This window comes from Panonychus citri, unplaced genomic scaffold (genome assembly GCF_014898815.1).
Source record: "Panonychus citri isolate SS breed McGregor unplaced genomic scaffold, ASM1489881v1 Contig00077, whole genome shotgun sequence".
NCBI lineage: Eukaryota > Metazoa > Arthropoda > Arachnida > Trombidiformes > Tetranychidae > Panonychus > Panonychus citri.
In genome coordinates this window covers 2,762,804-2,787,381 of record NW_026515482.1, presented here as the reverse complement: position 1 = coordinate 2,787,381, position 24,578 = coordinate 2,762,804, and the positions used below count along the sequence as shown (strand labels likewise).

At 29.6% G+C, this 24,578-nt stretch overlaps 2 protein-coding genes across 2 annotated transcripts in view; both read right to left on the bottom strand.

Moving 5' to 3' along the window:
• LOC128387043 (uncharacterized) lies at positions 1-6,330 on the bottom strand. The gene has a single exon (XM_053346179.1). It carries the CDS (start codon positions 5,476-5,478, stop codon positions 1-3), a length of 5,478 nt encoding a protein of 1,825 aa, XP_053202154.1. The 5' UTR covers positions 5,479-6,330.
• Positions 6,331-6,489: 159 nt separating this feature from the next.
• LOC128387260 (dual specificity protein kinase splB-like) overlaps positions 6,490-24,578 on the bottom strand; it is a 36,036-nt gene continuing 17,947 nt past the window's right edge. Inside the window, exon 3 of the mRNA XM_053346447.1 lies at positions 6,490-7,201. Within this exon, the coding sequence (XP_053202422.1) occupies positions 7,103-7,201 (99 nt within the window). The 3' untranslated portion in view covers positions 6,490-7,102. The remainder of the gene's footprint in view (positions 7,202-24,578) is intronic.

Here is a 24,578-nt window from a genome sequence, read left to right as displayed (position 1 = left end):
CTAAACATCAGCTGATTGATCAGTCAAATCTTCAATTTCATTTCTATCGCCTGCCAATTTTAAATTTTCAAAATTAACTTTAATTGCTGGACCTTTCTGACCAATAATTAAAGCAGCAGAATCGTAAACTTCAATCACAATATAATCACCTTTATAAGGTGCTGTTAGTTTCTTTCCTCTTAGTTTGTTCTGAATCTTTACAGAAACTTTTACTCTGTCACCTACTTTAAAGGGTAAAGGTTTAGGATCAGTTAAATCAAGTCGATTTTGTTGATTTCCAACCATTCGTTGGTAATGATCATTTCTTAATTGTTGTAGTTCCTCTTTAGCAGTTTGAGTAGGTTGAATTTCCAATTCATTTAACAGGGGAGTATTTGGTAGTTTACCAAACAACAGGAAATAGGGAGAAGTTTGTAAATTCTCCGAGTGAGCAGAATTATAGCTGAGAACATGTTCTGTTATCCATTTATCCCAATCCTTTGGAATAACAGTAAACATGTTGATGCGATTACCAAGAATCCCATTTAACCTTTCGATTAATCCATTTGATTGAGGTCGATAAGGTGTAGTAAATTGTAATTTAATTTTTTGTTGCTCACAAAACTCTTTAAATCCATTAGATCTAAAACAGGGTCCGTTATCCACTTGGATAATCTTCGGATGTCCGATAAACTGAATTATATATTTAACGAACTTGATAGCATCATTTTCTTTTTGATTTCTCGTAGGTTGAGCAAATACAAATTTAGTAAAATAGTCCACAGCGGTAAAAAGATACTCATTTCTTTGAGATGAGGGATGAAATTTCCCGACGATATCGATTTGTAATCGATCTAAGGGTTGAAGCGGAATTGGCATTTGGTGAGGTCGATGATTATTAGTTGTTGGATGTTTAAATGATAAACAAACATCACAATTGTCGATCTTTGATTTGATCCATTCCTCCATTTGAGGAAACCAAAATAATTCTTTTATTCTTTTGGTTGTCGATTTAACTCCAAAATGACCTCCAATTGATTCTGTGTGCATTGCACTGAATACTTTCTCTTGTAGAGATGCAGGAAGAACAATTACCAAATTGTTATTATTCAACTTCCTGTGCAGAATTCCATGTTTCATTACGAAATGCTTAGTTAAATAACCCTTTGACAGTTGACGAATAGTACCACGAATATAATTGTCTTTAGATTGATGCTTTTTAATCTCATTTGAGTTGTCGAACTCATTATTATCGGGTTTGTTTAGTTGATCACCAGTAACAATAAATTTAGAAATTAACTTGTCATCGATAATTTCTGGTTGACCTAATTTCTCTCCAATTTGTTCAGCTACTTGTTTCGAAAATAAAATCCATTGATATTTATTTTCTTCATTAATCATTTGAATGTCGTCACAATCAAAATTTTTTATAATTGTATCATCTTTTTCCATCCAATTATAATTGTGAGTTAAATGATGAGGAGCTTGATGCAAATCATTGCACATCACATGACAGTTATCCTCAAAAGCGAATAGTAAATATTTATAATAATCTTCCTCGTTTATTTCTCCAATTTTCTTGTGGCGCCATTCACTTGATCGAGAGAAACAATCAGCTGGGTGAGTTTCTCCTTTACTGTATTCGATCTTGTAGTCGTATTGAGACATTAGTGAGGCCCATCGATGCAATCGAGCGCATTTAAAATTAATTTTGGGTAGAGCACAAAGTGCACAATGATCGGAAACGATCGTAAAACTTTTTCCACTGAGATAATGTGAATACTTATTAACAGCGACGATGACGGCCAAACATTCCTTTTCCGTTATCGTGTAAGCGAGTTGATATTTAGCGAGTTTCTGACCAAAATATGAAACTGCTCTCCATTCATTATCTTCTAATTGTAGCAAAATGCCACCAACAGCGATTGATGAAGCATCAACCATCAATTTATGTTGAGCTTCAGGTTTAAATTGCGAAAGCAAACAATCTTTTATCAATGAATCTTTTATGTGTTGCCAAGCCTTTTGATGATTTCTATCCCAATTGAATTTTCCTTTATTCTTTTTTGAACATAGTTCAAATAAAATCGAAGCGACAGTTGAATAATTAGGGATGAATTTAGATAAATAATTAAAAAGTCCCAGTTGACTTTGAAGTCCCTTGACATTTTTTGGTGGTTGGAACTCTTTGAGTCTCTGAATCTTTTCTGGATCAGGACGAACTGTTTTACCACTGATGATATGTCCAAGGAATTTGACTTCCTTATGTCCCCATTTACATTTATCAGGTTGAACCTTTAAACCAATATTTTTAATTTTCGTGAATACAGCATCAGCATTATTGATTAGCTCTTCGAATGATCTTCCAAAGATCACAATATCGTCTATATATGCTAGACAAGCTTTATACAGTAGATCGCCAAAGACAGAATTTACAAATTGTTGAAAATATGCAGGGGAATCAGCTAATCCCATGGGTAAGCGAACGTATTGAAATTTACCCATTTCAGTTACCAAAGCAACTTTTTCTCTTTCGCAAGGATTCAGTTGAATTTGGTGAAAACCTTGAGCGAAATCAATGGTGATAAAATATTCATAACCTGCAAGGGCCTGAATATGATCATCAATGTTAGGCATTGGATATGATCGAGTTTTCATGATCGAATTTAATTCTTTAAAAGAAGTTACCAAACGATAATCCTTCCCATTGGGTTTTTCTACTAGAAAAGCGGGAGAACCACCACATGAATTTGACGGTTCAATGATGTTGTTTTCCATCAGTTCTTTTATTTTCTTATCCAAGATTTCTCGTTTCTTGGGGCCAAGACGATAGGGATTACATTTAGGAATTGAATGATTGCCAATATCAATTTTAATGTTTACCATTTCGGCAGGTATACAACCCAAGTCGTATTTATGCGTAGAAAAAACAGATTTGAATTTGTTGAGAAAATTAATCATTGATGATTTTTGATGCTGATTTAAATTTGATGAAATGCCTTTAATTAAGGTTGATTGTAAATCTGAAATTTCCTGAGGAAATTCGTCTCGTCTTGTGTCTAATTTGGCTTTTTTAATTTCATGAAGATACTGTTCATCTGAGAGGAGGACATGATTATCATGTTGATTAAAATGGCTTGATTGTTGATTAATTGTTGATTGATTAAAATTTGTTGATAGTGGAAAATTTAAATTAGAATTTGGATTAAGACTTGAAGAGGAATTAAAATGTTGATTAAGTTGATTAGGATGATTAAGATGATTGTGACTAGAAGTTGAAGGTTGATTGTAGCTATTGGATGATTGATGTTGATTAATTGATTGATGATTAATTAATTGTTGATGATTTACAGTTGAATGAGAAGTATTTGAAGGTGAATTCGAGGTTGTAATTGATTGAGAGGCTGAAGATGTGGACTGTGATGAATTAAAATTGCAGCGAGGTGGATAGTTACGGGCAGGACCATAAATCTTTGGGAATTGAGTAGTGAAGAGGTGATGGAAACAAGCAGGTCCGGGAATCATCAAGGTAACCTTGAGTGGCTTCCCAGATCTGGTGGGTTTCCATCCCTGAACAGGATCAGCTTCCAGTGCTGAGTTTGACCAGAACCAGAAATTTTTACCTAGAATCATTTCTAAGGGTAATTCCTCAAGAACAAAGACTCGCAATGGGTCCAATTTCTCAGGATTTTCTACTCGAAAAACCAACTGAGTTACACCGACCGCTCTCACAGGTTTACTTCTTCCAGATAAACCTAAGAATTCATGGTGACTCTGATAGATAGGAATCTTTAAACGAATAGCTAAATCTTTTCTCATGAACGTTGAACCAGCGCCAGAATCAAGAAGGGCGTCGATATTAGCTACATCAGGGTGATCTAATTTAATTGTTACTCTCGGTCTCATGTTGATCTGATTATTAGTTAAATGTATCATACAATTTGTTGTTTCAGCGGCTATTTTAGCCTGACAATTTGCTGTCGAATGACCATAAGTTGTACAAAATGAACAATAATTACTATTATTATTGTTAGTGTTACTGTTGTTTGAATCTTGAGCGTTGTTAAAATTTGTGGATTGTTGTTGATTATTTTGTTGCTGGGAGGGTCTTGATTGTTGATTATTTGACCTTCCACGTCCTCTGTAATTTGATGATCGACCTCTGGACGGTCTTGAATTATTTGGTGATGATGAGTTGTTCTGATCATTACTCGACGACGTTGATTTATTTCGGGAATTAGGAGAATTAAATGAATTTGATCGATTTGATCGGTTATCTTTGTTGGGAGTGAAATTGGAATTGGAATTGGAACTGTAATTGTTTGATCTCCTATTGTTATTATTGTTTTGATTCTGTCGTCTATTATTGGGAGTGGGAACATAATTCTCATCAGAAGAATTATCCTTAATCTTGTTAGAATAAATAATCAAGAACTTAGTTAACTTATCGAGAGTGTTTACATTCGAATTGTGCCTTAATGAAAAACTCAATTCATTTGGAAGCAAATGAAGAATAAGAAAGATGATTCCTTTATCGGGAATCTTCGGAATAACTAATCTAGCAGCTTCAGTGAGCTCGAAGACATAATCACTTGGATTAGTGCCTTTGATGAATTTCTTATTGAATAGTTTTTCTGTGGCTTCGGCTACTTCTCTTTCGCCGACGAAACTTTCTCTTACTCGTTTAACTAAATTAGAAAATGAAATGTTAGGATTATTCTTAATAATTTCATCAATAGCCTTATGAATATCGTCAGTGACCTGAGCACATAGAGTTTTGATCGCAAGTTGATCTGATAATTCAAGAAGGGAAACTCTTCTCTCCAATTTGTTGAGCCATTGGCAAAAAGTCAGTGACCCTTTTTCAATGTACTCTTCAATGACGGATTTGAATTTAAATCCATCAAGAATTGAAGGTGAATTGGGTCTGAACATTTGTTGAAAAAACGCAGGATTAAAAATAGAATTGTTAAACAATTGATTTGAATTAATTGGTGTCTGATTAATTGGCTGGTTTTTGTTACTCTTATTGTTTGGAGTTGGAGAATGATAATGATTAGGTTCGTCATTGTCAATGTCATTGACTTCACCTTGATCATCATCTTTCTCAGAGAAACAATCAAAATACCTTTTAATTTGCATGCTAGTGAATTCAAGTTCCTTCAAATAATCTTCAGAAAGATTCTTACCTTCATCGATGACTTCTTCTTTGATGAGCTTTCGAAGATTTTCTTCAGTAATTCCGGAAGATCTTAATTTATGATGAATTTCAGGGCAATCGAGAAATTTAGGGTCGAAAGGTAGATTTTTATCGATGGGTGATGAATAGGAAGAGAGGGAACCACAAATAAAAGCTTGGGTGGTCATCGCTTCGCGAATGACCTTGGTGGTGTAGGCTTTGCCTTGGGCAGAATATTTAAGTCCGTAGACTTCACAAAGGTGTTGGCGATTATTTTCATCGCTGATGTAGTCGCCAATAGTAATTGATGATTCAGACATTTTTGATTGATTGAAGGTCCAATCGTGGACGTTACACTGCGTATTGCGATTGAAGAAATCGATAAATGAAGTGCTGAGATTTGGAAGAGAGAGTGATGTTGGTAATGATGAATAAATTTTTGAGTCTATTGATGACGATGTTGAGGACAAACGCTCCACTTTGTTGATTGAAACTGAATTGTCGCTAAAAAGCTTAGGGAGACACACTAAATTTTAAGTAGCACGTGTAAAAGGAACACACTTTTCACGATGACCTTTAGCAAAGATAGTGCTTGCCACTACTTTCTAAAGTAAATACTCGTAAGTAAATGAGGGAATCTCCACCATTTGTAAGGTCTAATTAATTCACGGGGATGAGGTACAGGCACCCTTACAAAATGCACCGATATGATCGAACTGCAGGCCTTAGAATCAGTGAGAAGGGTTTAGAGTAGATTACCCTAATATCCCTTTTACTAATTAGCAAGGTCAATCAGTGACAATCAATTATTAAGGAAATATTGTTTATTGATTTAAGTAACACTTTGAGAGATTCAATTGAGGGAAACGGAAGTTGGAGAGATTGAGAATTGAAAGGTAGAGAGAGATAGAGAACTTGTCTCATTAACATAACCCGTAAGGTAAGGTAATTATAATAATGAAGGTGAGTTGAGAGTAGTGGACAATAGGTAATAACTGTGACAACTGTAGCAACTGTGTAGGAAAAGGAAACGCTTAAGGTATTTAAGCAGGTAAGATAACATGTGATTGGTTACAGAGATTGAAGCGGGATAAACAAATATAATAATTAATTGATTGTTGATGGAGAGAGAAAGTGATTAAGAGGGGAAAAGAATAATCGAAGCGTTTCCCTTACAATTTTCTCACAAAGAAAGAAAAAACTTTTCACTTCGAATTCGAAACTTTGGTTCTAAAACTCCAACTCGATTTTTCGCAAATCAAAAGTAACAATTAACTCTTTTTTTCCATGTTTGTAATTAATAATAATTAGGACGAAATATGAACGAGAGATATAACAATAATTAAGATAATTAATTATATATTCAGATTGGATAATGGGAATGGTGAGAGAGATACAGGAAACGGAAGTGATAATAATACAATTGAAAATTGAAAGGATTTGGACTTGTTTTCATTTAGGCGATATAATCATTTACTTTTGTTTGTTTTGGTAATTTAATTGTTTGATTTTTCATAATTTTCTTGAATTTTTTTTGGACACGGAGTTACGATAATTATTAATAGTTAATTATAATTTGTTTTACAATTAAAACATTAATTGTATATTAATATCAATGGGAGAGGAAGATAAAAGATCAGGAAGAGAGAGAGTGAAACTTTTTTTTTGTTAATAATTTTGTTTTTCTGTAATTTTGATTAGAGCGATGTTATAATTTGGTTGTTGGTAATCAAATCATTATTTAATTGTGACTGGTAATAAGTGTGGATAAATGTATCTGTTGATCCCTAGCCCCAAGTTGATTAACTAATTGGTATTGATGTTAATTGTTGTTGGTTTTTCTTCATGTTTTCCAATGGGAAATTTAATTTTCGCTTAAAATCCTATCCGGTTGGTTCACTTGTGGGTTCCGATGGGTGGATGAGTGTTGATCTTTCCATCTAATCATAAGAGTGTTGTTTCAGCTCGATTAATTTCGTTCACCAATTGGGCATGTTCTTCCAATAATCGAGCAAATTCCTCCTTTCGAAGTTGAGCATTTGCCTGGAGGGTAAAAAAAAATTCGAAAAACAATCAATTTCCATTGAGAAAAAAAGTTCCAAAAAATGTTACCATGTAAACTTTAAACAATCAACTAATCATTCAATTGAACTTATGATATGTATTATTCATTAACTATTGATAATCTGATGGAATTGATTTTCAGGGTAACCTTGAAATCTTTATGTTATTGAAAAGTTTACAATTAAACATAGTTGATAATTGATGAAACTCTAACAATCAATAAATTACCTCAATCATTTGCTATTAATATCATTTGATTGGTATCGTTTTTTAAATGTTTACTTTTGTATCCCAAAGCTCATTGATTGTCGTTACAATTTGATTATGATAATAATAGGAAATCAATTTGATTGTTGATCGCGTGTTAATATTTATTGTTGTTGATTGTTGATAATCATTGTTATCAACACAAAGTAAAAAGTAATAAATAAATTGTTCAAACAATGGAAACTATTAAATTTGTTTGACATTTTGTTCATACAGTTGATTATCAAATCTATGATTATATTGATAATAATTAGATTCATGATAATCAGCTATCCATCCTCATGGAAACAATTAGCTATTCAATTCAGTTTCGAGTTCAAAATCAATACCAATGAATAAAATTCAACCCAATGAATTTCTATCGAATGTCAGAGAAACTTTGTTCTCAAATCTGATTAGAACTTTTTTTTTCCTCTTTCTTCAGCTATCGAATTGTTTTTTATTCTTTTCTTTTTAACTTCCCCATGAAACTTCATACATATATAAAGTTCCAGTTCTTGTTATGAAATGAGAATAAATAACTCATTGTATTATTATTATTCTCATGATAACATGATTGTTGACTGTATATCCCATGGTTATTTTCTGAACAAATTGACTGGACACTCAGTTTCATGGTTGCAATTTTCTTCTTGATATTTGCTTCATTTTCTGTATATAAATGATGATCATTATTATTCTCGAGATATTATTATAATAGTTTACAAAGAAATTGGGAGTTTCCTTGTGATAGAATTGAAATTTACCTTCAGATCGAGAAAAGTTTTTCCATCCATTCAATTCAATCAGAATTATTCAGAAGAATCAAATTAAACAGAAGTATGAATAGAATAGTGAGAGTGATATTAATTCATATTCGATTCGCGAGATAAATTAATTGATTTCATGATATTGGAGAAAAAATTTTTCGTGTTGTTGTTGGTGATAGAGAGGGAAAAAAGTTCTCAACTCAATTTGAAAAGCATTCGATTCAATTGAAATTCATTGAAATTCATTAAAGCTCATTGTCAGAGTCAGAATCGAGTTTTCTTTTCTCACTGATTATCATCAATTCATGATTACATGTTATCCATGTGATTACTAAACAACTGAAAGAGACTCATCATCATCATCATCATCATGAAGAGCATCTCAATTTTTCCAGTCTAAAAGTTTCTCTGATTATTTTAAATTCCAAGATGAAAGGATGAGAAAAAGAGAGAATCAGAATTCTCAAAGATTTTAACATTCTCAGCTCATGATTAACATCTTCCCCTGTTCTCATTTATTTTCACTATTCAACATTATCATCACTCCATGAACTTGAATCCATGTTGGATTAACATTGAAATGGAAGAGAAGAAGAAAAAAGTTCAATTATTTTTTCTTCTTTCAAAACAACTATTATAATATGAGAATCGAATCCAATTTTTCAGATCAGGTAGCATTCGATAAGTTCAACCCTTTATCTTAACGAAACTAACGATGATCATCATGATAAACGAGTAAATGAATGAAAGTGAACGAAAGAGAATGATTAACTCATCTCAATATCATGATAATCAGCAAGATAATTTATTCGAGTCACAAGTTAGAATTGATTCTTTCGATAATCAATTCAAGGATGGAGAAAAAAAAACCAAGTCAAAGAAAAGAACGAGAAAAAATTATTCTTATTTGCAAATGAGACTTTTTATTATATTTCCTTTTCCTTTTTCAATCTTGTCTATTCAATGATGAACACGATCAACTTTTCGCTTCAATTGAATTGAACATTTCGAACTCGATCCATCCAACTTATGTGTCTACCGAACGCTAAACAAAAACACTAACCATCAATATCTAACGGTACTTATTCATTTGACTTAAAAAAGGAAATACTAACAACCCAATCAAATGAGAATCTACATGAAAACTATTTACCTTTTCAGCTGAAAACAAACAGCAAACACACACAAAGCTCCCAGGTAAATGATAATATCATCAAACATGAACTTCTTCACCTTAATTGTATCAAATTGGATTGAAAAATCTACTACTGGTTTGAGAAGTTTTAACAATTTCGACAATTAATCTGATTCCATGATGATTTTTTCCAGTATCAAACACAAAAGATAATCATCATGATAATCACAGTAATGACGATGATGGTGATGATGGTGATGATGAACAGGAAGAAAAATCCTTGTAAAGTGCAATCTCTGGTTTCTTTTGATATTTTTATCATTTACTTTTGAAACAACTGATGAATTCAGTGTGAAATTAATCACCTTCATCATGATGATATTATCATGCAAAGAGACAAACTGAAAGATAAGCTTACAAGACTACAAAGTTGAAATTAATGTTTAATTTAACGGTAAATGATTTTAGATTAACAATTTAGCTGATGATTGCAAAATGATGAGAGACAAGATGATGATAAGAAAAAGTTGAGATTATCATGGAAATTGAAAGCTCAACCAATTAACAAACAGAATTAACATCATCTTGACTAATCATTGTGTTTCTTTTTGTTAAAAATAAACAATAATCACCAGGACCAAGTTAACCCTCCAAGAGATTAACAGATTAACAGATTATCTCAGCTACTAATCAATATACACACACTTGATTATCTCAATACATATAATAATAAATTGATAACTCCAAGGTTGATGATAAACAGCAGCACAAAAAAAACATAATCAATTTTTCAAGATCAACTTGGATTATAATCAATTGATTAACTTTTTCCCCTCTAATTTGCTAATCTATGGGATAAACAAAATGAATATGTAACGAGATTGAAAGGTTTCCTTAATCAAGAGATAGTTATTTTTTTTTGTAGCTTCCATATTATCAAAATCCATGTCTCAAAGTTTCAAGGCGAAAATCAATCAACGATCCTGAGTAATCAGAAAATTATCTCCATGGTGTAATAATCAATTCTTATCTGTTGTTATTGTAAACATTTTCATCTTCATCTTAGTAATCATTAATAGCCAAGGATTGAGTTTTATTTACACTAATCTGCTTTTCCACTCGTTAATCTTAATACCAGAGAGATGCTCATTCATATTAATAATATAATCATATTTTTATTATCGATTTGTGTCTTAACAATTTATTGATTGATCGTTCATTCATTTATCATCTTCATCTTCATGATAAGATAACAAGTTGAACCTTTATAATAGTTTTATCTTCATCACTTATCACCATGATAACCTTACAATTACAAGGTGACATTGAATCATGAAGCCATAATCATTTCAAGAGTAAGGACAATTATCTCAGATGAAATAATTTCCAAATTGTATTATTATTATTGTTAAAAAATATGATGGCAACAAAATGATTTGCAATTTAAATTGTAACAACGTAGACATCATTATAAATTGTTATTACAATTTACAGGTAACAATATAACGGTAAACATTTTGCTTGGAAACAAAAATTTAAAATAAATATTAAAAAAAACTAACAAACTTTGATTATGTTGTTTGATTGTGACATGAAAGTAAATCAAAATTGTAACAAAATTTACAAGCCAAAAGCTTATAACGATTATTGATTAGGTGATTAAGTTAACATGAAAGGGTAAAAGCACAAATTGTGTGTCAATTATTATCGATAATCTATGAATTCATCATGTATTGAACATTGAAAAGTTAATCCAACTAACTGACATTTACCAGGGAGAAAAGTATAATGTTCATATTCCTGAATTGTGTGTGAGTGTTTTTATCATTAAAGTTCATGGAAAAGAAAATTTCAACTGAGATTATAATTCAGTTCCATCATGTTAGCAACAGCGACAATTGCTTATAATTTAGTCACTTTTATGATGAATAAAAAAAAGGCTTATCCTTTTATAATGGTTACTATCAATGATGATGTTGATCAAATGTATTAATAGTGAGATTTCAATGTTTACCTGAGTGAATAGGTTGTTGAATATATTCATAAGAATTGATGTTATCTGAATATTTGAAGATATTAATTAAGACATTGGAATATCATAAATATGATCATGATGAAATTGGGCAACTCGGAGCAATAAGAATCGGGAAAAAAACCAATTCATGTCAAGGAATTAGTTTATTCACTGTCAACTCAATTCCCTAGTTCATCTTGTAAAGAAATTTTTGTTTTCCATCTTCTTTGTCATCCTCATCTTTTCTATTTCCTTTCTCTCTCTCTCTCTCTCTTACTTTTTTTCTTCTTCCTTATCATCTACAATCATCTTCATCTTTTTGAACAGGTTCACGTCGTCATCGTTTTATTAAATACATCATCATCTTCAAGGCAAAAGTTAATTAGAGTGAAAATACAATTTAGCAGATTGATTGGATTGCTAAATGAAAAACATTCTGGTCTCCTAATTGTTGTCACAGTGATGAAAGGATCAAAATGATGATAAAAATGATGATGGTAATAATAATAATCGCAATGACATTTGGATATTGTATTTGTTTCACAAAGTGGAAACGGAAATGATGAAGATGAACTATCAGAATGAGAGACAAAAAAAATCTTGTTTATCATCACCAACAAAATGATGAAGCAATTAACTGATAAATCATTGGTTTTTGATGTAAATTATGTTCAACAATTGAATAACTTATGTAATATTCAAAAGTTTTATCAACAATTATCATTTTGATTAGTTTATTGTTTGTAGTTTTTTTTATCTCTCGATTTTTGTTAATTGTTGTTCACAATAATATCAAGTTGAGTGATTTAATTCCCATAATGATGATGATCATTATCAGAATCAATTTAACACAACAATGGTCTTTAATTGCTATTAATTTATATTCAATTTCGTCATAATGATTTATAATCAAAAAGCTTTTAACATGAGCCACAATTTAGCTAACAATTAGTTAATCATTCATCGATCTGAAAGTAAATCTAATTGTTAAACATTAAACAATCATAAAGGTATTAATATTGATAATGAGTGTTAATTTGATTTACTTTTCATCGTAATGATTAACAGAAACAAATTGATTTCAATTGTTTGCAATTTCTACTTTCAATAAATTGTAATTGAGATTTGAGAAAATCAGTTGATCAGAAAAAGGAAAAGAAATCATTTTAAATTGTTATTTATGAAAAGAAATTTAATTCAAAGGATACAATTGATTTTATATTTAATTTAAATGATAAATTTCATTAGATGAACTAAATCATGATCAACATGTAATTTATTTTCCTATCAATTGATAAATTAGCTCGTAAATCAAAAAATAGTTTAACTAGTGATCCTTTTTAATCATAATAATCATCATCATTTTCAAGGCTCATTTGACTCTCTCTCTCACCCAATCATCTTTTATCATCATTCTGAACAAAAGTTCAATGAAACTGAACATTCCATGTGTATTAATATATTGGAAAAGGGAACTTTCAATTTTTTTTCATCAGGGCAAAGAATTGACATGAAATTTATCATTAAAATCCAAAGGTTGCAAAAATATCATTTCCAATCCCTGGAAAAGCAAAACGATTATGATTTATTTCCCAATTATTTGGCTAATTGTTGGAAGTTAAATCATGATTATTACAGAAATTCCCTTAGATTGACCAAAGACTATTAATCTTGAGTAATCAAATTTTCTGAATCGCTCAAAATGAACTTTTAATGAAAATCGAAGCTCGAATAGTAATTGAAAACTAAAGTGTTGTAACGATTTTCAAATCGTTAGAACTTTTTTGTCAAACTGCTTCAATGATCCTTGAATCGATCATGGAAATGAAAATTTTGATAAATTATCATCAATTCATCATCGTTTATAGCGAAACTTGAATCATTTCCATGTAAATTAATAGTTAAATTATTCATCAACATGAAAACTTTCCAAAGGATTGAACTTGAAACTGATTCCAGAATTATGATCTTCATAGTGACACATAATCAGATCAATAATAAACTATTATCAGAATCTCAAGATTCATAATTTAACGATTCACAACTTAATCAAACTCAACATGAGAAAAAAGCTCAAACTTCAGGGGGAATCAAAAAAAGTTCCAAAGGAAATAATGTTTATCAGTTTGATATTTTCTGTTGATTCTTTGCCTTTAGAATTCATTTTGTCTCAGAGAATTTATGAATTCTAATAACAATAATCATCAGAATGATAATAAACACCGAGTTCATATTGGAAAATTTCTGAGTAACAATAATATTCAGTAGGAGGAGAAAGAGTGAGTAAGAAAGTTCTGATACATATCAACCGAGTCACATCAATATATTTATATTCAAATAATATACTTGTTAAAACTATTGCCCTGAAAAGTTGAGTAAACACCATGAGTTTCAATTGTTAAGCTGTCAAAAAATTTCATGGGATAGAATTAATTTGATTCAGTTAAATAGTTAATCAGATAATTAGTAAGATTCATATATTATTGTAAAGCATTAAAAATAATGATTCAACCTTTTCCGTGACTGAATTATATTCAATTATCATGATGGTGGTTATCAAAAATTCATAGTTTTAACATGGGATTTCAATATCAACATGATTAAGGTTTGCCTTTTTTCCGATCCAGCCCATGAATGCGAAATTATCATCAAAACAATTTGACAATCAATTGTAACAATTAATTTCCACAATGGGTGTGATTGAAAAATCTCTAATCATGAAATGATATCATGAAAGTATTACATAAGTGATTGAAAAAAAAATTTCCTCATTTGTGATAATCAGAATGAAATTATTATTGTTATCATCAAGACAATTAACTGTTGATGATGAAATTGACATTGTTGACAATCAGTGAGTATGTGAAATCAAACGATTCATCATTAAATGAACATCATGGTTATCATGATGATGAATTTATCCTTAAAATATGAATGAAAAGGTTTCTATCATCATTGGAATCTGAGTGTTACACTTGAATCTTTATCATCACCATGAGAGAAAAAAAAATCAGAATTATTTCAATACAGAATTGAATGGTTACATTTATTATCAATTATCTTGTCAACTCTATAAGACAAGATGATAAAAAGATGATGATGATGATAACTGATCGCTCTTGGCATTCTAATATTATGGAAAAACATTGAAAAGTTCAACCCTGAACATGAATACATAACATGTAAAGAGGAAAAGTAATATCATCATGGTAAAAAAAAAGAGATAGAAATGATTTTCTATTATATATTTCATGAGGAAGGGAGGGAAAAACAATCTCTAAAGATATTGATAAAAAATTCCGATTCATCTTAATATCCATTTCCATCATCATCATGATTATCAGATTATTTAGCATTTTGATATATCATGTTTACATATTTACTTTCCCCCTAATGAATTCATGATATGTGTCAATGTATCAATTCATTCAGATTTCATGGTAATCATCAGATTGAAATGAACCAAAATTAGCTTTCAATTTTCAACGAGAAAACTTTAAAATTATCTATTAAAATCAACGGAGAAAATGAAAAATAATCAATTCCAGTCTAATAATTGAATCCTCGGCATCATCATCACCATCATCATGTTTCCGAATCATTTTTTTTTCTCCTTCATCTTCTTCCTTCTCATCCTGAAGCATTTTCATCAATCCTCACGAGAGATGAAAACTCTTCATCATCTATTCATTTTTTTGTTACTAATTTTGGGTTAACAAGTTGATTCTAATTCTGGTTAGTTGTAAATCTCATCATCTTTCATCATTCAGGCGGAAGTTTACCTTTGGAACTTTTCTTCCCACCCTTTTACCCCCAATCTCTCATTCACCAATCTAAATTTATCTAATTGAAATTAACTCTCTAGATGTAATATACTTTGGATAATTAATAGATGGTTTAATTAGTTAATTGATACACATTCTGAAGATTTCTCGTTGATTTAATTATAAATTTTATTCACAAGAAAAAAAAAATCAGAGACCAGAAAATTGGATAACTTTTATTTGGAAAGAAAAACTTTTTTGATTCTCTGCTCTTTTCCTTTTTTATTCAAAATGTAACTAAATTAATTGATTTTGATTATGATAATTAACTAAAGTTAATCACAATAGACAAAAATCCATTTGATTACTAATCAATTTGAAGATGATCATGATTACCGGGTTAAATTGTCAGGAATCATCAGTTGTTGTTGTTACTCTCGGTAATTGATTGATTAGATTATTAATACTAAAGGATTATAATGATGATGATTATGATTGTCAGCTAATTGTTTGTAAGTGATTTAATAATTGTTTATGATGATCATCAATAAAGAAAAGTGAAATTAAGTTAATCAATGAAAATTAAGAGACAAAAGAAGCTCAGAAAAATGTATCAAGCTAATTAACTTTTTTTTCTTGGTTAAATACAAAGAAAATTAGTTAATCAATGAAGATGAAAAATTAGCTTAATCAGATAAAATTTGATGACAAATTGTAATTACTGTCTAGTTAATTAGGTAAGAAGAGAAATTTTGAAGAAAATTAATTTACATCTTAATTAAGAGTAACAATTAAGAGGATGAGAAAAAAATTTCAGATAATTAGTACAACTGAGATCAAGATGATTCCATTGAAATTATTGATGATTGATTGACGATTGGAGAACCGATTAAATCTAATCGTTATTATGATTTTGATTCAATCGAGGATTTTGTGAATTTTGAATCCACAGGTAAATGCATGTAAAGAATAAGGTTTATCATGAAAATCTACTCACTGAATATTGAATTTGTTTATCGTTAATTCAAATGAATTGGCAAGAGAACTGGGAACAGTTCAATAAGGTTAACATTCATTTTCAATTCAACAATAATAGGATATTTGTAATGGTTATAAGTTCTGAATGCTGAGCTTGTAGATTGGATATTTTTTTAGTACCAAATGAAAAAATTTTGAGGTTTCAGATGCATGAAAGTCATGAGGATAATGATGATGTGATAGTGATGTTGATCAAGATAATCAGGTAAAAAAAAACAATAAGAATAGTTGAAGTGATGTTTTTTTCACTGATGATGTGATGCAGATGAAAGATGATGATGACAAGGAAAATATTTTACATTCTCTTACTTTATTATCTTCTCTTTCTAGAATCAACAATGATGAAGATAATGATAATATTGAAGTAACCAAATCCCTCATCATCAACATGATACTCGAGAGAGATTTAAGTCTCAATTGAAATTGAAGGTAAGGAAGGAAGGAAAAAAGAAAGAAAGAAAGAAAGAAAGAAAGAAAGAAAGAGAGAGAGAGAGAGACTGGAATACAAAAGAATTGATGAATATAAAAGAGAATAGATAGAAAGAGAAAGTAAATTCTCTTCTTTTTCAGGTTTTCTAGTTTCATTTATTCTGTGGATTCCCTGTCAATATCTATCTCTTCAGTTTATTCTCATGCTTCGTCATCATCACCATCATCTCTGTTTGTTCAGATATTCTTATTCATCTTCATCTTCTCACCGGAAGATATCAGGTAAAATGTGAGTAGAATCTGATGAAGAGAAGGCAAAACAAAATTCTTCTATTCTTTATGGCTACATTTCCATGGCTCATGTTGAGAGTGACCATGACTGACCATCACCAAGAAAAGAGAGGCTTAATCAGACAGAAAACAAAAGCAATAAGTTTATCAATTGGAAACAAAATAGCAAATAAAATCAAATAGATCTCAATAAGATTGATACATGAAAAGCTGTTGAAATTTCAGAGACAAAAAAAATTCTGAAAACAAAATAATCATGAAAGTTAATGAAAAATCAACTATTTGATTAACAATATTATCACATAACTAATTATATTTATATATAAGATGATTGAATAAAACAAATTACATTCATGATGATTAGGATGACGTTTCAATTGTAATTGACGTAACTGTAATTGACCTTGTCAATTGATTAACATACTCACTCAAAGACTATCAACTAATAATGATAAAAATAATAATTATCATGATAGTTTGATAAACTTAATTAACAATCATCACCTCATTTCATTCATACATAAATAGTACCTGATAATTAACACTGTCTAATCAATATTGATAAGAACTCTAGACAATCAATTGTGTAGATATATAAATTAATAATTGGTTGATTATTTGGAGGAAACAATTGGGAAATGATTCACATCAAAATTAATCATGAATAAACATAATAAATGATCAAGTTGATTGAAGAAAAACAAAACAAAACAAATTGACACTTAAATTGTCAAGGTTATCATAATAGTGGTGGTTAAAAATATCATGTTGATTGAAAATTGTTCATGATTATCAATGATTCTGGTGGTGATGATAATCATCAGGATTTTTCAATCATGACGCATGAAATATAGCATCTTGACCTTATTTCAATAGTTTTGATGGTGATAATGGTCAAGAGATGGTGACCATCATTCTGATGGCTATTTATACATGTATTATCATTCCCAATTTAAAGATTCCCCCTGGAAAAAATGTCATATTTTGTCTCAATCTGAAATCCCCATGAAATTTTGGCTTTTTATTGAGGTCACGCAACTTAGAACCACCATGATAAAAGGTTACGAATTCTTGGTTCTGGTTGATTCATGAATTGAGGTTTTCATCTTATTTTATTATCATGAAATAATTAGTCTGTATCTAAATTGCTTTTCTCATTGACCTTTTCTTTCATCAAAATAATAACACATGATAAACATTCATGGTGATGGTATAAAAATATATTTATATTATCATGTTGTGTGTGTATTGTATTGATCAGGGAAAAAGTTCCTGATTCATTATCATGATACTTTTGATATCATGATTGTTTATCAGGTATAGAAAACGATAAGCCTTTTGTTTATTATTATTATCATGATAAGCTTAATATTAGGATTCCATTTCTTTCAAGGTTTCATAATCTTCTGAACTTTCATTTCATGATAACATCTTCTATTCGGTAATATGAATTATTTCATCTTCAATGATTATCATGTAACTAATATTTGTGGGACAATGGAAAATGAATTAAATAAAAATAATTGCAAATCTAATAATCGATATAATTGAATAATCGAACAACAAAAAATCATCATGTAACATGAGGATTAATGTAGACAAAAATAGTCACCAGAACTTTTTGTTCAGCTAAAAAATTAACAAAATTTCATATCGAAAAACTAATAAAAAAGTTTTGAAATTTGAAACTGAATCAATGAAAATTTCACACAAATGAAACATAATTAAGATAAATTCAAAAATCAGCTTATTAAGCAATTACAAGGGAAACGGATTAAGATTAGCTGATGCAGTTCAAATTAATCCAGTCGGTCAAATGAACAATTAAATTCAGAGGAAAAGGATTAAATTTCAGCTCATGAATCTTGGTGAGTTTCAAGCAAAACGATAATTACTTAATTCAGTTTCTATAACTCTGATTAAAGTAAAAGAAAAAATAAAAATAAAAATTTGCTAATAATCATGAAGATCTCATGATGTCATGAAAGAGATGAACAAACGAACTGAGAAAATTGGAAGAAAATTAAGTTAATAGAAACATAATTAATATTAAACAATCAGAATTCATATTGAACTTTTGGATATAACGATTTAATCTTGATGGTGATGACATGATAAAAGAAAGTGAATCAAGTTGAAGAAAAAAACTTTTTTATTGTTTCGTTATTAACATTATAAAGGTGGTTAAGAACAATTTTCTCATCATCATCATCGTCATGATAAAGTATCAAGATAACCATGATTCTCATGATAAATTCTGGTTCAATTTTATTCACAACTTTTTCACCATCATCATTATGTCATCTATCATCTGATTCTGACAGGGAAAAGTGTTGCAAGAATCTTTTTCATTTCTCTTCCATCAGAATATAAAAAAAAACATCAGCAAATATCATCATCATCTTCATCATCTTATCTCCATCCTCATCCTTACATGATGATAATTTACCATGACAATCTAGTCATCATCATCCTAGTACTTACCAGTCACTCTCATACATTAACATTTATTTCAACAATCAACATCTTAATGTGTGTATTCAGTTGCAAACTAAATTAATTGTCTATATATTCAATTATTAATGACAACAATGGTTAAACTAATTGTCCAATTGTTCATTAATTAATAGAGTAATAATAATAACAATCACCATTGATAACAATCTGATAAGTTAAACAATTGATCAAACAATTAGTCGCCAATAGTTTACTTAAGTCTGTTAATCATCTGGTTAAGACTTGATTACACTTCTAATTAATTCAACAATCACCATTCAGCATTTGGTGATTATATTGCAGATCTAAATCAATCATTTGTTCACTAATCAACTTAATCAAAATTGATCCTTCAATGGATGTTCAGGTTTACTATTTCATTAATCTGAACAATTTGCTAATCTATTGAAAATATATTAGAACTTTTTTCTTGAAAGAACTGAATTCGAAAAGTTCAAACTTGAATGGATGGAATTTTTTTCTATCTGTTTAGAACTTTTTTTCTTCCATTTATCATGAAAATATTTCGATAAGTTCAAAAAATCATTGACCAGCATTCACCTTAGAACTTTTTTTACCTTCAAATTTTTTTCCTCTTTCTTGGTCTTTACTTTTACTTATCTTTTTCACTCAAATTTATCATCATTTTCAACTTATCAACATTTCTCATCTCAACTTATCCCAGTTTTGCTCAGAACCTCAAGAGTAAAATCAATTCTAACAACTATTTCTGCTTTTTTTCATTTTTACTCATGTTAATAGTTTTTTCCCCTTTTTTCACCAATATAACTGATTTTTTATTCATTTTCCTTGTTGAATAACATTAAAACTCATCCCATAATCTGATTTATTGATCGCAAGATTATCAATCTTCATGGTATTGAAAATCTTATCAGAAACTTTTGTTTCTCATTTTCGCTATTTTTTTGCATCAAAATGCAAAAAAAGTTCCTACGAAAATGCAAAATACCCTCAAGGTATTAAAAAAATTGGTAGACTGATTGAAACAAAAGGATTGAACATATTGTCATCATAAACAAATCATATGAGTCAACCCATGGCGGTGATCATTCATCATTCAGTAAATCACAACCATAGTCACTGAATTGAAATGTACAATGACCTTGAAACTCAAAACTTACATTTTTGAAGATGAGTCTTAGTTTCAGCTGAAACCATGATTAAGATTATTATTTTTGCCCAGGAGAATCTTAATCAGTCAATTGGTTAATCACCTTTTGGTAATCAACATATTAAGTTTTACTATTAGTGAAAAAAGAGGTAAAATTCTGAATGTTATTCAGAATTCAATTAATCTTCAAGAGCGAGAAACTCATTAAAAAGATGATCATGAACATGAAATCTATTAATTACAAAGGTAAATGTTTTCACCTGTAAATCTTAAGTTGGCTCAAGTATAATGATAATATGATAACCTTGCAATTTTCATACTAAGGTGAGTTGTGCCTGGTAAGTTCATGGTGATTCTTGTGGCTGAACATGTACAAGAATTGTAACTTGATCAAAATTAATGAAAAATTATCATTACTATTGCCACTTAGTATCATGAAGAGGATAAAAGTTCAAACTTAAGCGAAAAGCAAAAAGTAACAAATCAGATTATCAGGTTATAATCATTAAAGCCTTGAAATTTGAAAGATTAACTTGAAGATTCATGATGATACAAGGATATATTCATGGTGGTCTGAGAGAGAAAATCAGTAACTTTCATCAGGTTGAAATGTTCATCAACTTTCACGCGAATGATCAAATGATAGGGAACGAAATTGAGAATAAATCTACTCCAGAATTGGTAATTCTTATGAACTCTCTAAGGTTCATGATAAACTTGGAAGATTCATATTGATACTTATCGTTATTAGTACAATGAATCAAAGTCAATGACAATCAGAATCAAGGTTACAAAATGAAAACAACAACACGTAACGAGGACTTTGCTCATGATAATTTAATTGCGTTCCTGTTTCATGTACCATGAGTTTCGTGATGTTTCATTCATATTTACCATGATAATCATCAACTGTCATCACAGTCTATGGTTAATATTAATATTACATAAACTTGTGTTTATATGGACAAAAAAATCTAATCTGGTAATAGTTTTTTTCTGCTATCTTCTTGTGACATTTAATTAATCAACCGATGATGAGAGATGACGTCAAAATAAAACAAAACAATGATGATCATAATAACCATCATCATCATGGTACCAAATTCATATTGATGAAACTAAATCATCTTGAAAGTTATTGATATAATTGACTGTCTGATAAACCACCATGTTGATTAAGTTCATTAATCTGAACAATCAAAAATGACAAACTTTCAAATTCTGAAGGAAACTCGTTCTCATCTGGAAACTGATTATCAGAATATTCACCCTGAGGGGATTTTCTAATTCGTTAGAATATTTGACTTTTTTGCCTCACCGAAACAACTTCAATGAATCAACATCAACAGGTTGATTCGATTCCTACTTTTTCCCACTGGATACAATCACAAAGTTCTGGTGTGATTGCCGCTTAAAGAATATGATATTATATTAATAGAATGTGAAATTTTCGGAATCCATTTTTTCCCCTCTCAATAAGTAAACCGAAATTCACTTTTCTCTCAGAATTTCAATCTAGGTGAAATTTCAATGTGTATATTAGTAGCTATCATGATTATCCTCATTGGACTGATAATTTGAGGGTTAAAAGTATTAATGATAATCGTTTATCTTATGATTTGTTCAATGATACATAAAATAATCGATAATCTTGAAAAAAGAAGTATATATTTATATCAAAGAAAAAAAGTTCTGATTGTTCATCGATTATTATTATACTTATATTGGGTTAAAATGCTCAGAATTGACTAATATTTTACTCTTAAAATGCTCACATGCAACTTGGAAAAGTTGATGAAAAGTTTTACAATAATTTCATCAAGAAATAAGCAACAGAAAAACAGAACATATAATGAAAACTCAACAATTTCCATTGAATTTATATGTCAGAATTCAAGAAAATTAATATTTGCTTCAATTCATTTTCAATAAAAAAAAACTATTTGCACAATCAACTGATTTAAAACAATTTATCTCCCTAACCAACATAACGGTATTTTCAAATCTCCATGAAAATATAAATTGGAAATACTATCAACTTTAAACTTATATAAAATAAATGGAAATTTATTAATTGTATCATTCCCATTGGAATCTGTCCAGTTATTATGTATACAAATTGTCATTTGTTATTTGATTACAAAATACTAATATTATCATGAGAGTCAACAAATAATAATAATGATCATGATTAGATATCGATTATAATTGAATGTTATTTGATCATAGTTTTTAATTATCAGACATATCATGAAAATTTCCTTGAAATTGTGAACCTCAAAGCGTCATCATGGTAATGATGATCATGTTGATCATCTGGATAGAGATGAAAAAAGGTAAAGTTCCTAAAAATAGAAAACTTTTTTCATCTTTCTCGATCAATATGATAACTTAATATCTTCTCGGTGGGTTTTTTTGTCAACTCTCACTTAAAGCTTTGTGTTCAGTTACCATTTTCACCCACCACCCACAATCCACCATGAAACATTTTCATGGGGGAATTTGATTGGCTTCTACCCATTGAGAAACCTTAACTAAACTTTTATTTTCTCAAATAACTTCTTAATCATCTTCTTCATCATCATTATCGTTTCAAGGTATTGATTCAGTTTCAGGTTCTAAACAACATTAACGACATCATAATGTTTCCTATTGTAAAAAGAGTGATAGAAAGCTAAAGAAAAGACATTAACTGTAACTCAACACAATAAATGTTCAAGTCTTTTTTTTTATTATCTTTTTCTACTTATTTTTCATGGTGATCATCATGAAAATTTAACATCAACAGATAAACATCAATATGATTTAGATGAAGTTTAAATGTCCAACATCACGAAAAAGTTGTTCCTCAGTTTTTTGCATCTTTGTTTCGAGAAATTTAAAACTTTTATTACAATCGACAAGAAAAAGTTTTACTTCCTTGAAATGTATTAGATTTTTTATCCCACGATGATTAATGGACTCGAAATTTAATATCACATCGATAATATCAGATAACAATGAGAGTTTACAATGTCCAGTGATTGTCGAGTGGTCAGAATTTTGATCATTTTAAATTGTAGATACGAAAAAAAAAAATTCAAAAGAAAACCAAAACTACAAAACTTTCATCACTTTATCGTTTATCCATTTGATATGCTGAGCGAATCTGATCTAATGAATAAACGACAAGCAATTAAAAGATGCTGATAAAAGTTCAATGAAGTTCTGGTCAATAATATTCAAGGAAATTTCAAGGAATGATAACAAATAAATGGAAATAGCTAACATTTAAATTGTTATCGTTTATATTAATGTATATTTGGATTAATGAGGAAAACATAACAGTTTTGACAATTTAGAAGTTGACTGTGATTAGTTAATTGTAATAAGGAAGAGAAAGAAAAACATTCAATGTCTACCAAATACCCGGAAACCATAAAAATCAAGAAGTTCCTAAAATAGACTGAGTAACAGTTTTCTCTCCATGAAAATCAACTGAAACTTTTATTCCTTCACACATTAAAACCATTCAATGTTAGCATCCTTTCCGTTTCCTCAACAGTCAACAGTGTAAATAGCACATGAAAATACTCATATAACTATCATGATGAGAATGATTTAACAGGCAATCTCATTCTCCATCATCATCATCATCATCGAATGATAATAAAAGTAAATCTATTTTTACCTTTTACCTTTGCAATCTAAATGTAGGTTACCTGGATTTTGTTTTCTCAGTTTATATTCACCTCAAATTGATACAACATTTGATTTTCAACAGGTAATCATCATGATAATGATTCTCATGAGTAAAATTATTGTAACAAAGTTCAGTAACAATGTTTTTATTCAAGTTCATGGGAAAGTTTATCTCATACAAAACAAAATGTTGATGAATAATAATTGATACAACAACAACAAAAAACTAATACAAAACATGATCATCATCATTGATTTTGATTGATGGTCAATTGTTATTGATGAAAACTCACTAGGTGAATGCTGATTGATTTCCAATATAAACAAATCGATGATTATTTTGACGATTGATGAAATCTT